Genomic DNA, 14,087 nt, shown 5'->3' on the forward strand with positions numbered 1-14,087 from the left:
TATATAAATCCAAATCTATGTTTTAAAAGATGTAGGAGGTGAGATTCATTGTCGATATCTTTCCTTGGTTCCATCCTCCTTACTTTAAAGTAAGCCTGCTTCAAACTCTTTTTAGGGTATCCCCGTACAACAAACTGTTCTATAAGAGTCTTTGCATGTTTATCAAATTCCATCAAACCAGAACAATTCCTTCTGAGTCTGAGGAACTGGGAGTAAGGAAGATTTTGCTTCATGTGATGTGGATGAAAGCTATCATATCTCAGGAGGGAATTTGTGTCAGTTTCCTTCCTATACAAATCAGTTTCCAGTAGAACCCCTTTTTTACCACTAGTACATCCAAGAAGTTGATTTTAGCATTATCAAAGTTCAATTCAAATTTAATTGTATTGTGCACACTATTAATGCTTTGTTGAAAATCAAAAAGCTCATTTTCCGATCCATTCCAGATGATAAAGATGTCATCCAAATATCTTTTAAACTCTAGTATGTTAGTTTTAAAGATATTATCATCATTCAATATATGCTGTTGCTCAAAATTATCCATAAAAAGGTTTGCTAACTCTGGAGCAAATTTGCATCCCATTGCTGTACCTGATACCTGCCAGTAATATTTATCCTGGAATGAAAAATAATTTTGTTTGAGGGAAATTTCAGCTAGTGTACACAGAAAGTGGGTAGGGGGATATAGATGGTCTCTTCTCTTATTAAGGGTTGATTCTATAATGTCCATAGCTTCATCATGTATTATGTTAGTATACAGGGATACCACATCCAATGTTACCAGTAAGCAATGTTCATTAGGCAAAACAATCCGTTCCAGGATCTGCAAGAAGTGTCCAGTATCCTTAATGTAGGTTGGAATCTGTGGTACAAAGGGTTTGAGAAAAAAATCTACATATTCTGCAAGGGGTTCCAATATGGATCCACAGCCTGACACAATCGGTCTGCCTGGGACTGGAAATTTTTTCTTGTGTATTTTAGGTAGCAAGTAGAAAAGGGGTGTTCGTTCCTCCGATTCCAACAAAAAATCATGGGTGTTTTTATTAATATAACCATACATGAGGGCCTCATAAACAACATCAGAGATGGATCTTTTAATTTCCTTTGTGGGATTACATCTGCAAGGTGCATAATGTAACGAGTTATTTAACTGTCTCTGTGCCTCAGCTACATATTCTTGCAAACCCCATACTACTATTGCTCCTCCCTTATCTGCAGGCTTGAAGACAACATCCTGGAGTTGGCAAAGTTCTTTAAGTGCTACGTTCTCCAGTTTTGATAAGTTGTGCCAGACTCTAGGTGGTTGATCCTTAATGGATGCTAGTTCCTTAAGGATAATGTCCTCAAAAGCCAAGATGTTATGATTAGTAGTAACTGGATTAAAGGTAGATTTCACTTTGAAGTTATACACCTCACTGCCCTTATCAATCTGCTCCGTACCAAAGAAGTCTGCAATCTTAATTTTTCTGAATAGCCTTTGTGCCTCAATTATAGTCTGAAAATAGTCAATTTTAGGTGTAGGCACAAAGGATAGGCCTTTTTTCAATACCTGAAGTTGGTAGGGAGTAAATTCCCTTGTAGAGAGATTAACTATCTCCTGGTCTTTAATATCTTTTTGCCGGGAAATCTGGCAGGTCTGGTGTCCTGTCTTGTTCTCATATTGTATGTGTTTCTGTTTTGTTTTGCATATAAAAAAGATGATGAGGAGGATGGGGCTGTTGAAGTCATGGAATCATCAGTGCTGGCATTATATGAGGCCTCACTCCTGCTCTCCTCAGGGCTCATGGCATAGTCCGATGACTCCTGAGCAAAGGATACAGTTTTTCTAGACCTATTTGATTTTTTCCAATTATACACTCTATCTTCCTGATAGTCCCTCAGGTCTCTTTGAAACTTTTTTAATTTGGTTTCTCTTAGTTTTACAATCTCTTTATCCAAATCCTTATCCATATTTAAAATTTTCTGTTGGAATGTGGTATTATCCATTGTTTTTTTTAGGTCCTGTTCAATTATGTTAATTTCCATTTTATGTTTTTCAATTTCACTGTTTGAGGTTTCTATCAGCAGGATCATGAGGTCCATAGAGCACTTATTAAGAATAGCAAACCACTTCTTACAAAATGAATCATTCTGGGGGAACATACCCGGTTCTTTCAATATTCTCAAGCCCCTAGGGATTTTGAGATTATCTTTCCTTGACCCTAGCAATTCTTCTTTCCTTAAATACAAAGTTGAATCCATCTAAATTGCTAGGAAGCTTTAAAAAAAATCCAAGATAGTTTTATGTGAATGTAATGTAGTAAACAGGTCAAAACTTAAAAGACAAAAGTTTGCAAAGGATAAACTTTCTATTTTGCAATTTAAAGAAAATAAATAAATAAAAATTGATTGTGACTGGAGTTTTAATATTTAACATGGATATGCAGTCATGGTGCTTTTTGCATATGGAGAAGATGTGCTCTATTAAATGTTCAGATCTTTGCTTTCTGTATGAGCTTCAGGCTTATTTGCATGGCTAACATGTGCAGATGCTCTTTTCTGTTCTCAATTTATTCTCCCTTAGAGATGACTTTGATGCCAGCTAATTACTGTAGCTTTGAACCATTTAGACTGAAGTGGATTTGATTTCCTGTAATCCTCCTACCTATACTCATATGTCTGCAAAACAAATCTAGCAGTTGTCCAATAAACCTTAACTAAAGCAACTTCCCACATTTCCTGTAATTTGCTCTTTCATTTGCTCTCTCAGCTTAGAACTGGAAAGCACCCCAAGGACAAAAGTCTTACACAGCACCCATGAAGGTCATTTCCAGCCAGAAAAGCCATTGTTGCTTAAATTGTGAAGCCGGTCTGACTCAGGAGCAATTATTTATAACAGATATGGACAAAGTGTGGCTCTCCAGATGTTGTTGGACTACAGTTCCCAGCAGTTCCTCATCACAAGCTGTACTGGCTTGGCTACAGCTGGTGGAATTTCAGCCCAATATCTGAATGGTCATGCTTTGCCCACCCTTGTTTTCTAGGAATCAGAGGTTATTGATCCCTGCTCACTTTTTGTATGTTTTCAATTGTATTGTTCTTTTACATTCTGAGTCACTTTGAATCCCAGTTTTTGGTGAAATATGTGATATAAATATAATAATAATAAATTATGATGATGATGATATCATCACTTGACCCAGTCCAACTGACTGGCATGTGGAGACTAGCTGTTTTCTTTGCAGTTCCCTCCTGAGCTCAGACTTGGATGTTGCTGGCATATAAATTAAATCCCACTCTTGAATGACCTGTTCATATCCCTCTATGTTTTTGCTGTAATCATAGTATAATTCTTACAACCTGCATCTTTTCTTTCAAAGTGTATAGCAGAATTGAAGGAGGCAGAGAGCAGTGCAATTAAAATGATATGAGAGACAGGTTTTGTTTTTTATAAATAGTTGGTGGTTTAGGGTTCTTTTTGCTAGGGGAAGACCATGACTGGCCCAAGACATTTTGCTACTTGAGACAAAGGACCGGATGATTTCTCCTCCATCTCATGTTGTGTAAACCTCATGGGTCCCACCTTGTGTGACCCTGTGAAAGCGTACAGACAATCTGCTACCATTCAGTGATTTTAACTCTTTTTTCTAGTAACTCAAGTGGGAAGTTACAGGGGGAAACTACACTTTCTAATTCTGACACTGCAGAAATTTCTCTTGCCCTGCCCCTGTGGGGAAAATGAGATTGAGCCGGTACATGAATAATGTGAAAGATAAAAGTACTGAAATAATAGATAGATGTGGCTGTCATGAGTCTAGTAAAAAGGTAAAACCTGCAAAGATAATTTAAGCCTGCCTGATGCTGCCCTATAGAAAGATTTATTTATATTATTCATTCCTTCAACTTATGGTGCCTTTTTACCACCAAGGTTCCCAAGATCAACAATTGCTGCCTTCCATTTGTGCTGGGTGGGGTATACTTTCAGTTCACTACTTGGAAAATTACCGTCTGAAGACACATCAGCTTTTGCAGATACTGAATGCAGTTGGACCTCCACATTTGTGGCATTGACTTTTCAGGATTTGATTACATAATATGTTCTCTCTAGTGTAACTCTGCCAGACCAAAAATGCCTAGAGAAATGTTTTTTCTAGGAAACTGTAGGTCCTCCAGCATGACTGTATGGTCATCTTCCTGCAGATGTTGACCAGAGTTGCACTGGAAGACCTAGACCTAGAGAATTCTGGAGAGGTGTTCCTATAGGTTACAAAAATATTGATTTTTTTTAAATTTGTGGTTTTTCAACTTTCATGAGTATCCAGCACCCCTAACCCCAGCAATTGTAGAGGGCCCTCAGCCCAAAGGTACAATTGGACCATCAGGGCTTCTAACATTTTTTAAGAGGCATGGAGAGTATGAATGACGAAAATACTGTTCTTACCATGTGCTGAAGTGGCCACCTGTAGCAAGTAATTCTTACAGTAGATCTGCAAATGTGGAGGGCCCACTATAGCCCTTAGCCCAAAAGTACAATGCAGTCATGTGCATATACTGCCATTGAGGACAATGGGACCTGCCGTCTGTGGATGGACAGCCCATGGATGGTGAGTTCCACAATAAAGCCAAACCAAGACATGGCAGTAAGCCTTTCTCTGGAATGCCCTCGCATGTAGGAACTAACAGTCTGCATGTAGCTAGTCATGTATGATCGCTGGACATGTGGTTATTCCATTAGCTGCTAGTGGAAACTTCCCAGCACTGCTCGTATTGATTCCCCACATGTATGCAGTGGCCCCACATGATGGTCTGTGCTCGGGTGGACAAAATGCAGCCTACATGCTGCTCCCAGGGTTTTGTTTTTGTTTTGTTTTTTGGTGCCCAATGTCCCTCCACAGGTTAAAGATCTGTTGGGGCCAAATTCTCTCTAAGTAGCATGGAATCATTTTGCCATATTTTGCCTCCTAGACCATTTTAGGACCAGGAGAACCCTTAATGTAAAAATTTATATTGTAAAAATGGCCATTCCTGGGGGGGGGGGAGGTCTGAAAACTGTCCCCACACCCCCACACCCCATATTTATTTATTTGCAGTGGGGGGAAATCCATCTAGCACCTAACAATTGTTCACTTTGATCTACATACTGGTCATCTTGGCACAGCTCATGTTAATTCCAGTGGAATCTGAGATGGAAAGTCTTCTTTTCTTTTCACATTTGTTTCAGGTAAATCTTCATTTTTCCTTGGAGGAAATAATCCCTGATCCACATACCAATAGCTGCTCATTAATTCTTGCGTGTTATACAGTGAATTTTCAGATCCCCACATACCTGCACACCTACCTTCATGGAATAATCTTTAGTGCTTATAGATAAGAAGCACTTAAATTTGAAAGCAACAATTTTTCCCATATTATTTCCCTTTGTTGGATCAGAAACCCTGAAAAAAAGGGAAGACAGCAGGATTTTCTGCATCTTGAGAGTGTTTAGTATGTGTTTAACAGTACTTTCAGTGATGACAGTGAAGGAATAGCTGGGTGCAGGGGGTCTATCTTTTTTCTCTCTCCACGCCACCCTTGGTCTTCGTAATAAAACCTAGAGGATTATCCTCTTGGAATCACAGGTCTGTCATAGTCATTTGGAAATGGTCTTGAAATAAAATCACAGATGGTTTTGGTTCTGCAGGACCGTAGCAAAATAGAACAGAGGTAGGCAACTTCTGAGGTTTAGGGGGTATGTTGACCTCTCATATGATCTTGAAGGGTCTCCCATCACCCATCCCATTTTTTACCCCTTTTAATAAAATTAGAATCATTGAGTTGGAAAGCACTTCTAGTTCAACCACCTGCCAAGAAGGAACCCACCATCCAGCATCTGTTCAAAAATCTCCAGGTCAGGAAGATCTTGTAGTTCCATAGCTATCCCTAAGATTTCCTTGTATGAGAGTCCTCTTCTTCTAGACCAGTGGTTCTCAACCTTTGGCTCTCCTAATGTTTTGGATTTCAACTCCCAGAAATCCCAGCCAGCTTGGCCAAGTGATCAGAGATTCTGGGAACTGAAGTCTAAAATGCCTGGAGTACCCAAGGCTGAGAACCACTGTTCTAGACTGTCTGCTAATAAGCTTTTGCTCATTATATCCTGGTACTCTTGGATTCCCCCCCCCCCCACTAAAATGACTTCCTGACATCCCTAGCAACTATGGGGGTGTAATTTCACAATTTGTAAAGCCTCCCTTGGCTGTCTTAGGCCCATATAGGCCTTTTTCTCAACTAGTAAACTAAAAGCCAACAGAGCTAGCCTGTACAGCAAAGTGGGGTGGCTGTATAAGTAAATAATCTTGAGGTTTGTCCATTTAAACAAATCCTCCCTGACTTTATCTTAATGTTGTTTTGTTCTCTCTCCTTCTCTTCCCACTTTCCTTTTTTAGATATTCACCACGTTGTCTGTGACAAAGCGGTCAAGGGCAAATATCCTTCAGAGTGGATGCTGAGGTTAAGCCCACCCGCTGTTGTTTGCCTTTTGCCAGAGACTAGCTTTCATCACCACTGCTGGCTGGCTCCCAAAAGTCAGAGGAGAAACAGCTTAGGAAACAAGAAACAGCAATATCATCTGTGGATTTCCATTCTGTTCAATATAAGTCCTCCCCATCAGTAAAGTAAACAGATTGTTGGGAACTGGAAAGCTAACAGGTGACAATGGAATGGCAACTGGCACGACAGTGGGACAAGCCCATATCAAGATGATGCTTGGCAAGGCATTCTTCAAGATGCTTCCATGAAGTCACAGTCTAAAACCAGTACTTTCTGGTAGGCAGTGATGGAAGGATTGCTGGCACAGCTTGAGACTTCACTCTTTCTCCTCTCAGAATGAAGATGTTCTTCACACTTCATTATGTCTTCACTTTTTCAGTTTGTTGTTATGGAACACCGACAAGACATCCTTGATGGGAAAAGCTACATATCATCTTCAACCTTGTACCAAATCAAACAACTAAGCTTGTGAAGGAGTGCTTGTGTTCTTTTAAGATAGTTCTAAGAAACAACACTCTTTCATATAATTTCCTTATTTTACACAGAACAATTTAACAGTGTGGCTTCCCAGACTACACAAAAATCAAAGAACAAATATCCCATGCTCACTTTTAAAACTGTGTCATACAGCTGTGATGTTAACTACATTGAGTCATTCCCCTAGTGAAATGTCTTCCCCACCTTTGATATATGTAACCCTGTGTGAATTATTTATATAACAGATGCTAAAATATATATTGTTACATATATATTTTGAAATATTATATAAACATTTATCTGAATACGGTCCATCTTTGTATATATTGTCTGTTGAATAAAAACAGGTAAAACGTTTCTTCCCTTTATTTCAGTAAAATTTCTTATAATTTATTACACCACATTTCCACCCACATCAGGTTGCCTAAACAGGCAGCCCATACCTTTGGAACAATTTGATTTGATTCTTGGCCTATTTCAAAATCTTGTCATAAGCACTCAGTTTAGATTAATCCTTGGTTAGAAACTTAGGAAACCTAGAAACATAAGAGTAGGAAGAGAAAAAGAAATGGGAAACTTCCCCCACTCCATTCCAACAGCCATTGTTATGGCCCCGAGGTGGAGAAGAGTTACCAAACAGCTCTATCGTGCCTTGGTTGGCACATCACCTGCTGAGAGGTGGTCCTTCCTTGTTCCAACTGTCATTGCTCTAGTCTCAGAGGGTGAAGAGCAGCTAGGCACAGCTCCTTGGTGAGAGGTCCTCCTTGGTGAGAGGTCCTCCTTCCATGTTCCAACTGCCTTTGCCTTGACCTCTAAGGGAGAGAAAGATAGCCTATTACAATTACTCCATGTCTTGGCCCAGCAGCTATTGGGAGGCCCTCCCTTTATACTCCAACTGCCATTGCTTTGGCCTCTGAGGAAGTGAAAGGCAGGCAGGCACAACTCCATCGTGCCTCAACCCCAAAAGCTGGGGAGAGACCATTTCAACTGCCATTATTCTAGCCTCTCAAGGAGAGAAGAACAGCTAGCATATGCTAGACTTAATCCCCTCCCCACTGCCATCCTCTTTTCCTTATGTGTCTTGTCTTAATTAGTGTGTAAGTCTGAGGCCAGGGTACTGTCAAAGTAATGATTCCTAAGTGGATCTGGGAGCCTTTTGAGGTTGGGGTATAAATACTCTAAATAAAAGGCTGGCAAAAAATGAAGGGGTGGCCTTACTTTTGACATTGGTCCTACCAAGTGCCAGTGTTCAGCCCTCATAATAGGCTACCATCTGGGGTTAATAATATTTCACACTCCTGGAAGAGCTTTCTGCTGTTGTTGCTTAGAGGGATTTAGAAATATAATTGGAGAGAAAAGCAGATGCCTACCTACCTCTTAAAAAGAAAAAAAAAAACCTATGTTAAGACAGGAAGAGACTTGTGCACTCACACTATTTGGCTGGAGTGAGTTCAGTTTAAAACTGTGCCAAGATACCTGTGGTTTTCCAAATGTTGAGAGCTCCAGTTCCCATCAGCCCTAGGTACTTCAGCTCATGTGATGGGACGATGGGAGGAGTAGTTCTTCCACTTTTGGAGGACCTGAAGGTTCCCCATCCTGAGCTAATTTAATGGCAGCTCAGTTGATTTACTGTCCCAAATAGCATTCACATTTCCCTTCCAGGTGTTGAGTCTTTCTGTCTACTTTAGAATTCTAAAGGAAGGGGACAGATTCCTGTGCACCAGTAGACAAGGCAATGGCAAACCTCTGAACAGACCTTGCCAAGAAAACCCTAATAGCTTCACCTTAGGGTTGCTGTATGTCAGAAATGAACTGAAGGCATACAACACACACCGTTGTCTTAGCTGAATGAAGACTTGTGAATGCAAAAGGATTCTTGTGTGGCACTAACTCCAGTCCATGGCCCTGCAAAGCCCCAGTTGGAAACTGGGCGATAGTGCTAATCAGCTCATCAGCAAAGGCTGGAAGCTAGATCTAGTTTCTCTTGCTTCCTCCTGTCTGCTTTCAAGAGTGTTGTGATTGATACATGATCAAAGACAAACTCATGAGTAGCTGGACTAGGGTAACAAACTGGGTGTTTTTATAATAGGTATTGCTGTTAAAAACTCCCTGAAGTAAGCTCAGTGTTTCACAGTCCATGAAACTCACAGTATGCCTCTTTCCGTTTTAGGAAGCAAAACCTTAACTTCCTATTTCAAGAGGGTTAGCTTATCAGTTGCTGCCACAAAGCCTAGACATATAAATTACTGATTACATAGAGATCCTAACCAATTTAACAACTGTTGATTGGGGTCAGTTTTATTCTGAGAAACTCCCAACAGTTTTTTTTCTTCTTCCAGTAATAGCATGGTCTGGCTGAGTCACAGGCTTGGCAGGCCTAGTACTAAAAATGGAACATAGGAAGTAGCACTGAGAAAACAATAGAGTAAAAAGGAAAACATGGCTAAGAATACCTGGGCTTGCAGTCTTCAAGCAAGGATGTTTCTCTTTTCTTTGCTTTAGAGTTCTCTCAAAGGGAATTCTAAGAACCATTCCAAACAACAGATCCCAGGATTCCAAAATGTGGATTCATGACAAGGTGGTGGCAGATTTGTAACTATGCTCTTATTGGCAAATCTACTGGTTGTCTGCAGCTGAAGAAATGGGGCTGTCTGTCCAGAACTGATGTTGCTATGGCCAGGGCTTTGGAGATTTTTCCTCCACAGATTTCTCCCTTACATGACTGCTTTGCCATGTGTTAGTCTAGACAAGAAGAGAGTTTGTCTATAGATGTTTCTTTGGTCCTCTGATATCTCACCCATCAGGTATAGTGTCCATCATCAGTGAAAAGGGGCAGGCAGGGTTATTTTTGTGGATGCATAGAAGGGGGTCTCTTGAACCATCACAATTGAAGGGGCAAAAAAAGTGATAATGGAGGCTAAAAGTAGATAACACCCTGATACAAGAGGAGTGGTGATAACAGGGGGAACTGGTGCTCCATACTGTAGACTTCAATGAAGGTGAGCCCATATGAGATAGGTATGAGTCACATTAACAGTGCCTCAAGGCTACACTCCTCAAAGCTAGTGAGAGGAACTGATCAGGCTGACTTGAAAATTCTGGGAGATGTCATCCCCAAATGTAATTTTTCCAGTTTCTGCTTCAAAATACTTGAAATTAACAATTTGTTGGATGTGTCTGGAGTTGTATGCTTAACAAACAAAACCCATCTTTGGGCACAGTTTTTACACAAGTGCCATGCTATGTGCTGAAAAAGCCTACCTCCATCATTCCAGTACCTTAAATGCACTCTGAAATGATCATATTGGGCAACATTGCAAATTGTTTGGTAAACAGATATGGTATGAAACCATTCCTAGAACGCAAAGTTTGTTTGAATAGAGATAGGTTTTAGCTGGGCCTTCATAAAGTATAATAGGGATGCAATGAAATCTAGTGTTATCAGGTTGAAACTAGTTCTGAAGTGGTCAATGCTGAATTGCAGGAGCTCAATATGCAGGAGCTATTATACTTTATGAAGGCCCAGCTAAAATCTATCTCTATTCAAACAAACTTTGTGTTCTAGGAATGGTTTCACACCATATCTGTTCACCAAACAATTTCCCCTACTACAAGCGTTATAGCAGTGCTTACATACACTTCACAACACATCTGTCCTTCTGAGTTTCCCATAAGGATCCAGTTGACAATGTGGAAAGCAGGAAGGATGCTGGACCAAATAGGTCTTTAGTGTGATCATGGGGGGAACTTGGAAATGTCATCTTCTGGATTACAACCCATAGCATCCCACAGATTTTGGTTTTCAGATTTTAGTTTAACCTAGCAGAACTGTTCTTATATGTACAAAAAGTAATTTCAGGGTGAACTTTTCAGCTACCGCATAAAAGGTACTGTTTAAACTCTCCTCGTCTATTAAATAACCCTAACTCCTGTTCTTCTCTGCCTTACTCACCCTCTGAAAACTACAAGTTCCTGTAGATGGCAATTGTATGAATTGACCTTAGGTCTATTTGTAGTCTATTTGTGGCCTATTACTGCAAGAACAACTTGGGTGGATTTTCAACATTTATTCCTCTAAACTTTAAACCACTACTGATACTTTCAGAACATATTAGTTTGGTGTTAAAAAACAGCAGAAGTGAAATATTTGGAACTTTCAGATGATTATTCCTCAGGGTTTGTTTCAGAACTGCTACACATGCATGTTGTGAGCAAACGCATGCCCTCCATAAACATAGCTTACAATGTTTTATTGCCTGCCAACTGAAAGGCTTGATAGCAAATAAAATGCAATAAATTAAATAGAGCCTGTATTCATCTCATGCTATGCTCTTGGCTTTATTAGATATTAAATGTCTCTTTAAAAAAAGTGTCAATAAGTGCAAGCCAAATTCTTCCAAAGATATTTCATGCCACATTTACAGAGAATCAGCAATTTTAGCAAACTCTCTGTGTTAAATGGGAGCCTTTGTTGGTATCTGCTGAGAGCCACATTTTGAAAGCTTAGTTTTAAGCACATTCATAATGTGCTATTCTAAGGACAACCTCTTAGGATCACTCAGTTCCCTTTATTTAAAATGTGATTTGTTGCTCCTAATACATACTTCCCTCCTCTTTTTTTAATCAAAATACTCTGTGACTTTCCATTTTGCAATCTGAAACTTGCAATGGTAACTAGGTAAGACTGTCATCTCTAATATGTCAGCATTCACATAGCCTCGTACGAATAGATACATTATTCAGTGTACTTACTGCTTTTTGTGCAGTGTGTGCCTTCGCTAATGCTTGAAGTTGGGACTATTTGTTCTCCACTTTTACATGATCCACCCATTCACAGACTGCCAGTGGTGTCATTAGGGTTGGCATCATTGTGTGCAGTAACACATGCTGTCATACCCCCTTACCGCTTCTCATATCACACTATACAGAATCCTCAGTAATGGGGTTTTTGTACAAATGTACCCACAGATTGTAACTAAATGTAATGGCGACAGTTGTGACATAACTAGAAAATTAAAACTATACCTTTAAATTACAATATCATAAGTACAGCCTAAATATATTTACATTTGCATAGTTTCATGTCATTAAAGTGAAACTTTATGAAAAAAGTAAAAATTTGATAAGCTGTGATGTTCTTAAAAAGAAATTTTTAAAATTGTAGTTTAAAAAAACACTGAGGCCTCTTCTTTCTCTGACCACTGAGCCTTGCCCTACTCATGCCTTCTCTTCTTGTGAGCTCCAGAGTTTTAAAGGGACATGGGTGAATGTCACAGCCAATTTCTGCCAAAAGGCAAACATTGGGGAACCAGTAGCACCCTCCCCCCCAAGGTATCACTCAGTGCAGGCAGTCCTTACTGCACACCCCTAATGATGTCCTTGCATTTTGCCATTTATTGCATGCATCCTAGATCTTGTAGTTTCCCATTCAGAATTTATTAAGCTATTTAGAGACTACCTAAAAAGGGGGAGGGATCTGTGAAGGCCAAAACTGGTCATGTACTGGAAGCAAGACCTGCAATGTTGAGGTGCTGGGATTTATTTTATTAGCAGGAAGGTTGTCACCATCTTCCACTCTCCTCAGCTCCACAGCTCCCACTGAGGTTAACTATGATGCTCACAGTAGCTGAGGGTAAAGAATTAATTATCCCAGCAGCAAACTAGTGTTTGGAGCTATCCCTTTCGGATTGTTCAAATAAACAATTAAGACCTATTGACTTTACAAAAACCCTGCTCCTGGGTGGAAATCAAAACTGCTAGAAGTGGTTTATTGATGGAGATAACACAACCTCCTGCATTCTTGGAGGGCATGGCTGCGAGAACCATCCTCACGAGTGACTGCATGTCCAAATTTGCCATTATAGTCAAAGGTCTTTGTGTTCAGCCATAAATGGCCTTCAAGCAAATGTCATAGCCATAGATGTTGCTTACCCACACTTCTGTTTTGACAGATAGGGACCTGTGTCCTCAAAATGATGCTTCCATTTAGAGCAAGTCATGCAGGGCTGTAGATACTGGTTTGACCCAATATAAGGAAACTTCACATTCTAGGGATGACTGAGAGGCTGTGCAGACCACTTCTAAGGGGCAGCCTGCAACGCCTCCAGCTGCACCAGAGCCGCGACCTTGATCTTGCCTTTCCAGGGCACAAAAAGGAGCAGCAAAAAGTGGCTCCTTTTCACACCCTGCAAAGGGTGTGATAGCTGTGGCTTTAATGCACTCTTTTGGTACTGTCTGTGTCATATTCAAATAGAGGCATTTAGTTAGCTCAAATGAAGGATGCAAGAGGGCTTTGGGTAACTAAAAAGCCAGGGTCAGTCAATAAAGGCTCTAAAAAGCAATTTCCAGAATGCAAGTTCCAAATGTAGTTTTATTGATAACAACAAAAGGAGAAATCAACTTTCACACAAAAACAAATACGCACATATACACAAGAACTAGCAATTTAAAAGGTGTTAGCAGATAATGATTTTTTTAGGGTTGTAAAAGGGAACACTGTACCAGTTCTAGAAGCAGAGGTTTCAGCCAATGGGTTCTGTGAAGTGAAATGGCTCAGCAGCTGCCTGTGGATCCAGCAATGCTGAGGTGTCAAGGAAGATATTATGTAAGCCCAAGGTTTATCACTCACCATCATAGCTATCAATGAAGGGATTATGCAAATTCCAATCTTAATTGATTTATCCTGGCAACAGATCTCAGAATTCCATAGCACTGAGCCATGGCAGTTAAAGCAGTGTCAAACTGAATTAATTCTGTTGTGCAGATGCAGCCAGTATCGCACATCTTCTTATGTCTTTTTATCATATCACTCTGTTTTGTGTTTCCCCTATTCTGCCCACCCTCTCCACCTAACTGTGTGCCTCTAGTCTTATGTCTCCTTGAGTCCCTGTTCTGGAAGGAAGGTGGGATGATGATGATGATGATGATGATGATGATGATGATGATGATGATGATGATAATGTGATTCTCTCTAGTCTTTCTTTACATGCTTTCCCTCCTCTCTTCCCCCTTCTCTTATCATGTGTCCCCTATACCCTTCCTCTCTCTTTTTCAGTTTCTTACACAGTCTCTGCACCACAAGACAAGCACACCCCAGCTTCTATCCT

The 14,087-nt window shown here is 40.2% G+C and overlaps 1 protein-coding gene across 2 annotated transcripts in view; it reads left to right on the top strand.

The window, feature by feature from the left end:
• The window catches only part of TXNRD1 (thioredoxin reductase 1), a 170,157-nt gene extending 162,819 nt beyond the window's left edge, over positions 1 to 7,338 (top strand). For both annotated transcript variants that reach the window (XM_042469798.1, XM_042469797.1), the window contains exon 14: positions 6,402 to 7,338. In XM_042469798.1, coding sequence (XP_042325732.1) covers positions 6,402 to 6,464 — 63 coding nt within the window. In that variant the 3' untranslated portion in view covers positions 6,465 to 7,338. The remainder of the gene's footprint in view (positions 1 to 6,401) is intronic.
• The last annotated feature ends 6,749 nt before the right edge of the window (positions 7,339 to 14,087 follow it).

This window comes from Sceloporus undulatus, chromosome 5 (assembly GCF_019175285.1).
Source record: "Sceloporus undulatus isolate JIND9_A2432 ecotype Alabama chromosome 5, SceUnd_v1.1, whole genome shotgun sequence".
NCBI classification, from domain to species: domain Eukaryota; kingdom Metazoa; phylum Chordata; class Lepidosauria; order Squamata; family Phrynosomatidae; genus Sceloporus; species Sceloporus undulatus.